Source organism: Nycticebus coucang, chromosome 7 (assembly GCF_027406575.1).
Source record: "Nycticebus coucang isolate mNycCou1 chromosome 7, mNycCou1.pri, whole genome shotgun sequence".
NCBI classification, from domain to species: Eukaryota; Metazoa; Chordata; class Mammalia; order Primates; family Lorisidae; genus Nycticebus; species Nycticebus coucang.
This window is the reverse complement of record NC_069786.1, coordinates 104,815,634-104,825,748: the sequence shown is the minus strand read 5'-3', so window position 1 is coordinate 104,825,748 and position 10,115 is coordinate 104,815,634. Positions and strand designations below refer to the sequence as shown.

Genomic DNA, 10,115 nt, shown 5'->3' with positions numbered 1-10,115 from the left:
GCGGAGAATTCGTGAAGGGGCTTTCGGTGCCTTTTTGTGGCTGTTCTGTTTACTATTTGTACGTGAGGACCTGCGCCTGGCCTCGCGCGCGGCTCCTGCCCCTGCCGAGGCGGGAGGCGGGAGGCGGAGTGGAGAGTGGCATTCCTACCCTGCCCCCGCCCCGGCCGCGTCTTCGCGGCTTCCCCGCGCCGTCTCTCCTCCAGGAGGCATCCTAACCCAGCGCCCTGGACCGTCACCTCCTGCCAGGCCGCGTCCACGCCACCGCGGCGACACGGAACCGTTCCCCTCTTAGGGGCGCGGGTTCCGGACGCGCCCGGCTTCTCCAGGCACCAAAGCCAGGGTCGGAGGCCGGCGCGCAACCCGAGCCCTGCTGCCCCGGCGTCTCGCGAGCCGGCGTGAGTGTGGCCGCGGCCCTCCCCGTCCCTCGCGCTCCCCAGCCGCCGCACGGCCGCCTCGGCCCCCTTATATAGCCCTCTAAAAATAGCTCGCCTCGCACCGCCTTGTAAGGCAGCAGGGAGATCCGCCGCGCACCAATCCTAGCCCGCTGTCAGGGCCCAGCCCCGCCCCTGGCCCAGCTCCGCGCTCCTGATTGGTCCTCAGTGACTTCATGAGCCCCCTGTTTACCTTACATGGTCACACGCGGCCTAATGGAAGCCCTCCTCCGAGATCCCACGGCTGCGCGGAGAGCCGGGCGGAGGGGGGCAGTTTGGGGAGGGGAAAGAGTAGGAGGAGGAGAAAAGGGGGGGACTACAAACTAGCAAGGATGGGGTGGGGGTGGGGAGGGAAGAGAAGGGGGGGAGAAGCGATCGCGAGAAAAAAAATGCAACCTCCCAAAATAAAGAGCAAAGATTGCATTAGGAGCGAACAGCGCTGCAGAAATAGATGGCAGCTTCGTGTCAGTGAGTTTGCATCCCCCTTCCTGATCCACGAGCTGGAGTGATTAGAGCCCTGGAAGGGAATTGTTACTCCCGTGGAGAAGTCCCCTTTTCCTGGCAGTCGTCTGCACTGTACACGCTGGATGCCTCTCTCCCTCCACCCCACTCACTCTCTCCTCTCTCACCTCCTCTGTCCCTCGCCTGCATTGATTTTTTTTTTCCTTTTTAGTTGACTGAAACAAAACAAAACAAAAGGGCCACTGGATGTCTGCCTTCTTGGGGGGTGAGCCAGACAGACTGACAAACAAACATACCCAACTGTGTTCGGGGGAGGGTTTCGCCTCCCGTTTTGCCCGGCAGCAGCAGCATGGACGTGTTGGCTAGTTATAGTATATTCCAGGAGCTACAACTTGTCCACGACACCGGCTACTTCTCAGCTTTGCCATCCCTGGAGGAGACCTGGCAGCAGGTGAACGATTTAAATTACTTGTGTAAATCGTGTGGTGGCGGCGGAGACGCAGGGGCTGCGTTGGTGTTGGGCTTTGGGTTGAATTTTTGTTTGTTTATTTGTTTGATCTCCCTCCCCCATTTTGGGCTGTATGTTTTTAAAAATGTTTTCTGAAACAGTCATATGCGCTTACCTTCCCACCCGCCCCTAACCTCTTAATGTGCTGAGCTGAGCAGCGGGTCCAGGTCCAAGCTGCCTGCCTTCCAGTCACCAACACACATCCTTGCGCACATGTTGTTGGGCTCACTGTCCCCCATCAGAGACCTGCCCAACTTCTGGGGTTCGGTGGAGCCGGGTGGGGAGATGGGTTGGTGCTTCTTTTTAAGCCATCGCTGACAGGATACCACGTTCCTACATGCATGAGCTTACCTGCTTAGTACCTTAAATCAGGTTCATCTGTTTCAACTGGTGCTTCCGTCAGATTGGGGGGAGGGTTAGGAGCAAAGTGGAGTGTTTTCTCTGTAATTAGTGAATGTCAGTAGAGAATAGAAGCCTGATTTTCAGATTAGGAGGTAGGCAAAAGGGAGAAGAGCCCAGTGACAAAAGATACTCAAGTAGGGCAGGAAGATACATCTATCTTAGGCTGACAATGCATTGTAGCTTTCCCCAGTGTAATGCCTCCAGAAAGAAAACACCCTGGTGTGTGTCCTTGTTTCTCTTTTTTGTTTGCGGTCCCTCTCCAGTTAGACAGCACAGTCTCGGACAAAGGATGTTGTGGGCTTCCCTGCCTCTAATTTTGTCTTAGGGGACTAGTTAAGAAACTCCTAGGATGCTGAAGGGCATGGATGTCAAGTTGGCCAGGGATCCCAGGGAGGATGGAGCCTGGCTGGTGACAAGTTTGCTGGGCTTTGTGAAGTGGAATAAAGAAAGTCCTGGTCCGTGGAAAGTGCTGGGTCTGCTGCGGAAACACTGTTTTTTTTCAGCAGCGATTAGGAGCTGCTGAGGGGACATTCTGCAGGAAAGATGGTGGGTGGGGGTGGGTGGACACGGGTATTTAAGAATCCTACAGCGTGCACCATGGAAAGTCCAAGAAGACAGTTCGGATTCGCACATGGGAATGATCTTGTGCAGTTGGTCCTGGAGAAATCTGCTTGCCCTTGGAGAGGGCTGTGAGAGCCTCTGTGTGTGGCTGCCGGTGGAACTTCTCTGTTCAGTGACAGGAGCTTGTTAAGGCTAATGAAGGGCTAAATTTCCTCTGCCGGGATCCAACGCAGGATTCGCCAGCTTGAGGCTGAGATGTATGCTGCTCTAGCAAGAGGGGTTTAACTTTTAGAATTAGGAGCCCAGTGGCAAAGCTGATCCTCTGACTGGACCATTGTTACTAGTTGTCCTCCCCTGATCAGAGCCTGTGAGTTTTCCTCCAGGTGTCAGTCTGTGTGTCCCTGCATGCATTCCTGTCCAAAGATGCTGGCAGATACTTTGGACTCTGTAAACACAGAGTTCACACATTTTTAACACAAGGCATTTCTTCACTGTATCCTTACCGGCCGTTCACAATACTGTACCTCGTGAAGGGTCTCACTAGATCTTTCTGCCTCCTTTTATCTCACATGTTCACATGCTAATTAACCCAAAATGTGGCCAGAATTTTATTTTCTGAAATAGCTTTCGTTTCACACTGTCAGCCCACTGGTGTAGAATCGGTTGCATATTAACAACTGTCTAGACAGGTTAGGGACGGGAATCTGTTGATTTAGTCAGCCTGCCCAAGGCAGCCCTTGTTTGTGACTAACTGTTAGTGTTGGAGGGAAGAAAGTTGGCTTTATTTGTTACAACGTTCTCTCCTGATGAATCACACAACTTTGTTTTGGTTCAAGTTTTCACAGTAGTAAAGACTGATTGGGGGAAGGCCTCTCCAGGGGAAACCTGCTTTTCTAGATCTGGCTAGACCATCCAGGAGAAACTCTGGATCTGCAAAGGAACATCATTGGTTTGACAATTAGAGGATGTTTTGGATCTATTGTTTCCTAAGAAGCCATTTCTGCTTTTCCTTCTCCCCTCCCCCCCTCCCCCTTCAAGGAACCTCCAGCTTAGTTTCTATTTGCAGGCAAAGGAGTTTTCACCCTTCAGAATCTCTTCATTTCTTGCCTTACCCCTCTCTAACCGCCAGCCATTCTCATGTTAAAACCCCTCACCAAGTTATTTCAGAGGCTTGCTTTTACAGAGGCATGACACAACTTGGGGAGAAGCACTTATAAACAAGATATCTCTTGGAAGAGCTTTATTCTCTGGACTTTGTAGTCATAACTGCTTTTCATAAAGGTGACTGAGACCCTATGTTGACAAAGTCTCTATCCCTTTCTTTCTGTCTCTCCCCGAACCCCCTTGCTGCTTCTGAGTATCAGGGATGGTGATGGTTATATGCGACTGTTAGTTCCAAATTAAACATCAGGTGATGACATTTTGAGACTTCCTTGCTTAAAACAGCTCAACAAGGTTGCTACAAAGAACCCTAGGCAGAAGGAAGTTTCCTGATGCCCTGGGGTAATAGGATTTTAGAGGTCAAATGAGGAGTAATTATTAGATGTTCTCTTAAAGTGAACAGTGTACCTGGCCTCGGGGAGATGAGCAAAATATGGAAATTCTGATAATCTGATTTAGTTTCTTGAGAAAGCATGTCTTGGATGATAAAGCCCAAAACATCTGTACATTTGAAAATTGAGGATGTTTGGGAATTTTATTTTAGATTTATGATATGGGATAATTGTCCTGACTAATAGTGAGCCTATGGCAAAGTCACTGACTGTGACAGGGCCACCTTCTGACATGGAGATCATCATTTTGACATTGGATTTTCAGACATTGATGCCTTGGCCACATAGCTCCAACTCTGAAAAATCATTGCTGGTATAATTTTAAAATCTAAATGGACACCCCACATTAACAGCTTTCCATTCCTGAGCTCTGACTGCATACTTAAGCACTTGGCCCAAGTAACATCGTCTCTGCCTGTCATATAACTGTAAATTACACTGTGCTTCTGTGGTCTGTTATTTTATGGAATTCAGCTGATGCTCAACTCTTAAGGCTACCAGCCTTGAGCGCTTTGAAAACTTGCAGGAAATTTTCCAAGAGCTGTCTGAGCAAAAGTGGGAAAAAGTCAAGGGTTGGACAGAAGCTGGAGTAGTGTAGAGGGTACCACGTGATGATAGATAGAAGGAAATCCAGTCATGACTTTTGTTCCTGATAGAAATCATGATTTTGGGGGAGATTCTCTGATGACTTGGGAAGTAAAAAAGGATTTAATACATTATATACTCTTAGTTATTTTCCTCTAGAAAATTCAAAGACTGAGAATTTCTACATGTTCTTTATAATTTGTGATTTTATGAGTACAGGTCAAGTAATGATATTCTAAGTCTTACTTGGACTTAGCTTCATGTCATTAAGGAGCACGACATGTTTACTTGAAAACTCTTATAGAATTATGTTCGTTGTTAAAGCTGATTCATAATTGGCAGATTGGGTCAGTTTCAGGCCTCCTTTTTGCTCAGAGGAAATTTTCCACTGCTACTGGAAACAAATGAATAAATCATAGAACATTCCTCCTTCCTTCCCCATCCCCCCATTGTTTTATACTAATGGCATACTTGGCTACCCTATAAGGACTAAAGTGTCCCTATAACACGGCTATTTCATCTTGGTTTTAGGCACCCTGAAACCAGACCTTTTTACGAGGGCCTTTGATACAAAGCATCTCTAGGGGAAGACCTGCAGAAGTGGTTGCATTCTAAGAACAGTCTTATGGTACCAGGGATGGGATTTGGTCTGTGAGCCACGTTGCTTCTCTTTTTATGTGATGATCTTCCCTTTGCACTGCCTTCTTTAGGCCAGAACAGCCAGGTGCTGTCTCAGCCAGAAAAACAAAGCAAACTATAGGGTCCATCCAGCCACAGTTTTGCCTCTGTCCCCAATTTGCAGACAACCTTGTCATGAATTAGAATTTCTTGGCAAAAGCACCACCCAGGGAAATTGGTATACACAAAGGAGTCTTGCTAGCCACATTGAAAGGGTAAAATAGCTTTTTTTGTTTGTTTTTTTTTTTTTTGGCTTGTGATGTGTGTGTTCTTCAGCTACTGTAAATCTATTTTGTTTAAAATTTGAAACAGTGAGTTGGTAGATGGAAAAAAAATTAGAACTTTCCTGCTATCCAGATTTGTCTTTATAAGGTTGCCATCACTAAATAAATGTAGCTTTACAAATGAAAGCACATGGGAACGCAATCAATCACACACTTGCCTTTCTTTAATAGATTCATTTCCATGTTCCTTTAATAGACACATCTTTGTGTAGATTTAGGAGCTCTCAAACATTATCATACAAACATACCTGTTTGTAGTTTGGTAACTTAAAGTGGGTGAACATCATAAAGCAGTTATTTTTACTACATCTGTCCTTAGTAGGGGGATAAGGAAGTCATCATTCTTTGTTTACCATAAACCTCCTTACTCCTTACCTTGTGGAGGACGGCATGTTGGGGTCCCATCCGTTTAAAACGCAGAGCGGAAGATGCAGGGTGACAGCCTTGCCCTGAAATGATTTGTGTGGGTGTATATCAGAGACCTTCCATGTACAAAGGTAGGCTATTCCTCTCTCTCAGCTAGTGGGGGCTAATTTGCCTCTCCATTTAAATTAGGGTAATTTTAGAGAGGATCTCAATGGGGCATTTACTGGCCCATTCTCTTGTGAATCTTCAGATTCTTCTTCTTTCAGGGAATTCTTGTATTTTAACTTTTTGAGTACAACAAGGCTTTGAAATCTTTTCAAATAATTCTTTGTACCTATTGAAGAAAAAAGAACACAGTTTACTCTGGCCAGTCCCTAATTGGCTCATAGGGAAAGTTGTGATAGGACAGCTGCTTTGATACCAGACTGATGCCCCCTGTCTTTGCAGTTTGGAGTATTGAGCAAGGGGTTTTTAATCACTTTGCTAGACCCGGTGAAATGGAGAAAATGCCTTTATGATTCTGGTTCACTCATCAGTTAGCACGTATGTTGGGACTGGGATTTGCTGAAAGTTTAGGACAGCTCCCCAACTTAACATGAGTGGTCCCAGAAGGGTAAAGGGCAGAAATTTCGTCTCTTTACAGATTTCTTTGTTCTCTCAAATCAGCTGAGTGTTTTCTTAATATAAACAGGTGGAAATGTTTTAAACCCTCAAGTGCTAATTCTTACTAAGTACAGTGATTAGAAAAGTCTTCAACTACTAATGGTGTTACAGTTGGCGAAACAAGTTATAGTATCTAATCATTAATGTTGTATGTAACCTGGACAAGTTAAAAAGCACCCTTCTCTGTTATACTGTATGCTCATTGTAGAACGTCCACCGGAGAAACCATCCTTATTCGGCCTAGAGTTCCCCAAATAAAAGTATTGCTGGGATTTGGATAAGCGTTTACCTAAGATTGGCCGTGGTCTTGCTGCTCTCCTACCTTTGTCCTTATTTCCTGCTGTTAATTGGCAGAATTATTCCTATTGCCTTGAGTCCTTTTGGTTTTCCTCACTTGGTATTGGGTGCGACTCTCAGAACTTAGTCCTGTTAAATATATTATGTCTATCCCACTCTCCATTAGAGCAGCTTTCAGCTGCCGTACCCACCACGTGCTTGATAAATAGCTGCTACAGCCGGGGATATGAGTCTAGAATCAGCCTGCTGAAGCCGTGACTGCAGATTGAGCTGGTAGCTGAACCTAGTCATACCGTGTGGGATTTTCTCTGCTCATATTAAAACATAGAAAACATTTCACAGTAAACACTTTATTTGTTAAGCCCTTGTTATGTGCAGAATACTGTGTTGGGCAAAAGAAAGTTGAGTTGGATTGACATTCTGCACGCTAGGAGCTTGACTCCTGTAGGGGAGAGAAAGCATGTTTAAAATTAAGTAAGGGAATAGAACAAGTATGCCAACAAAGGAAATACTTGGTTCTGTGAGTGCGGAGCGCTGACTGGTGCCTATCTGTATTTACTCACATTGTTACAACTTTGTATATAAAACATGGTTCAGATTTAGTAAGTTCTATTATGGACATGCTTTTAGCTAACAGCCTGGTGGGGGTTGGACACTTTAGGGCAGATGAGGGTACAGTATGAAAGCACATGTCCATCGTGGCCAGGAAGCAGCATCCGTGTCTGTGCCGTTTGGAAATTAGAGGTAATTAAAATAATTAATGTAGAGCCATATGTGATATCTATTTCTAAATATGGGTGTAGTGACATTTCCTGAGGGTCTTATTGAAAGTCAGGTCCCCAGCCTCGTACCAAAGCAAGGAACACAGAATATCAGAATTTCAAACTCTGAAAGGGTCTTGGTTTCTTCGTCTCTAAAAGACTAGGGTTGGGCTAAGTGATTGTTAAAGCCAGATGAGGCGCTGAACTCTCCAAGGTCATACAGCTTCTTACTCTGATTGTTTCAGGGCCCAGGACACTTTCAGGTGGCCAGATCGGTTTGCTCTCTTTCTCTGAATATACTTTTACTCACTTCTCATTTCTCTCTCCCCCTAAAAAAGAGAAGGCAAGAAAATCATCCTTTTACATTGAGGAGTACTGACACGTGGAATTTTGGAATTGGAGAGATCCTAGACCAAGCTATTGCATATTTCAGAGAAGGCTTACTTGTGTGATTTAATTCCTTTTCCACTGTTTATAATGCGTGGCGAATTGGAAAATATGTACTGTACTGAAAAACACAACAAAACAAAAGCTCCCAACTATAACTCCAGTCTTATAAAAAGTACTGTCCTTTAAATAATAACAAATGGAACAGGAGTGTGAAGAGCTCAGTGAGGCATATGTGGTAGGGAGCTGAAGAGAGAACTGGGGCTTTACATAGAAAGCACCAAATGTGAAGTGGCTTGGTTTCTGAACCCTCACTGACAAAGGGACAACATGAAACCTTACCACCAATCCACACACCAATTTATGAAAATCCTTTTTTGAAGTTTTAAAATTATTGAAAGGGTTGGATGGGCAGTGAGGTCCTAATGTTTTATAGACTGAAACAAAAAGAACTGCACATTATAAGAAGCAATTGGGAAGAAACTCAGCCTTCATGGATTTTCTTTCTTTCAAGTCTTTTGGGGCCTGGAGGATGAATCAGGCCTCATTTTCACAATTGTTCCCTACTGAGGCAAGGAAACACAGGGGCCCTCTTCACTTTTTTTTTGTCCCAGTTGCTTTTTGCTCCTCCTACCCACTTGCCCTCTCTGCTGCTACAATAGTGAGGTTCTCCCTTGGAATTCATTTCACAGATCTCTTTTATTTCTAAGATCTTAGAAGTAGGCACCTCCTTTGCAAATGAGGACTTCTTTATTTCTTTAAAGCTATAATCTACACCTGCAATTCCACATGTTCTCCTGAGCTTCAGTCCTACGTGTTGGAGCTGGAAATATGTGACCGGCAAGAGTGGCTTTAAGGGTGGTTCCACCATCACCGCAGCTGAATATGTCCCAACCCCGAACTCCTCAGCTTCTTCCATGCCTCATTTCCTTTTCCTGGCTTGTCTCTTTCTTTTAATAATGTGACCATTCTTCTCATGGTCTAGGCTCTTCTCTCTCCTTTGAATGTAATAAAAAATTAGATTTAAAAAATTTAATTAGCTGACATCTAAACGAATTGAAAAATTGCATTGATTTGGCTTCTGTGGTATGTCAGCATTGGTGTTCAATCAATAACTCCCTCTGCCATTGCTCTGGTCAGCCCCCGTCACCTCCGTGGACTTCTCTTTCTACTGCTGTCACCTGGTGTGGCCTGCTTTCAAATGGCCAGTGGCTCCCTGGTACACATAGGATGAGGCCAAACTTTAAAGAGCCAAGGTGTTCCCACATGAGGCCTAGGTAATATTTGTAAGCATCCTCTCTTTTCATGTATAGTAAAAGCCCTCCAAATTGGGTGACTATGTTTCCTGCTTCTGTCTTTATTTATGTTGTTTCCTTCAGCCTTTTCCCCTTTTCCTTCCTCTCCCCTCCCAATTTTCTTTGTCCAAATTCCATTCATCCTTTATTTTCAAATGGTTGCCGTATCTTCTAGGAAACTCTCCCTTGTCCTCATCTAATAGTAATTGGTACCATCTTTGCACTCTTATGTAGAATTTTTTTGTTCCTCATGATGGCTTTTAGTTTTGTCTTACAGTACACTCTCTCCCTCCCTCCCTCCCTGCCTTCCCTTTCTCTCCCCTGTTTCTCTTTCATTCTTCTTCTTGTCTTATTTTTCCAGTTAGGTTGTATAATTTAAAGTACAGTTGATGCCCTGGGTATAGTTTTGGTAATCATCTTTTAATACATACCCTGCTTCTTAGACAGCCTTGCACCTTGTAGACATTCAGTAGTTATTTGAGGAGTATGTTATGACTATGAGTTAAGATTTGATGATGTCTTTAGCAATGGGTCTCAGTCATGGCTGCACCCCAGATCAAATTAATCGGTATCCCTTTGAGAGAGACCTAGGCATCCATGTTTATAAAGCTTCCAGGTGACAACCAAGATGCAGCTAAGGCTTTGAGCCATTAATTTTGAGGGTTGCAGGCGCCTAGTCCTTATATTGAAATATTTCATTTCTTGTATAACTTGGAATCTAAGGGTACCAGAGGTTTCTAATAAAGCAGGACAGAACTGATGTGTTTCATCGAGCTCATTGGTTAATAGCACCTGCCCAAGGGTCATTCCATCCTTCTTGTTTTGCTTTCCCTCACCCTGAAGTGTCTAAAGCCATCCTGTTTGGCTCACATTTCCTATGAC

General features: G+C 44.8%; 1 protein-coding gene across 3 annotated transcripts in view; it reads left to right on the top strand.

Annotated features, from left to right (window-relative positions):
- The first annotated feature begins 635 nt into the window (after positions 1–635).
- The window catches only part of KLF7 (KLF transcription factor 7), an 89,814-nt gene continuing 80,334 nt past the window's right edge, over positions 636–10,115 (top strand). The window contains exons 1-2 of one of the 3 annotated variants that reach the window (XM_053597609.1): positions 636–899; positions 1,105–1,344. In XM_053597609.1, coding sequence (XP_053453584.1) covers positions 1,243–1,344 — 102 coding nt within the window. In that variant the 5' untranslated portion in view covers positions 636–899; positions 1,105–1,242. Of the gene's footprint in view, positions 1,345–10,115 lie in introns of all 3 variants that reach the window. The other 2 variants (XM_053597608.1, XM_053597610.1) reach the window with 2 other exon arrangements.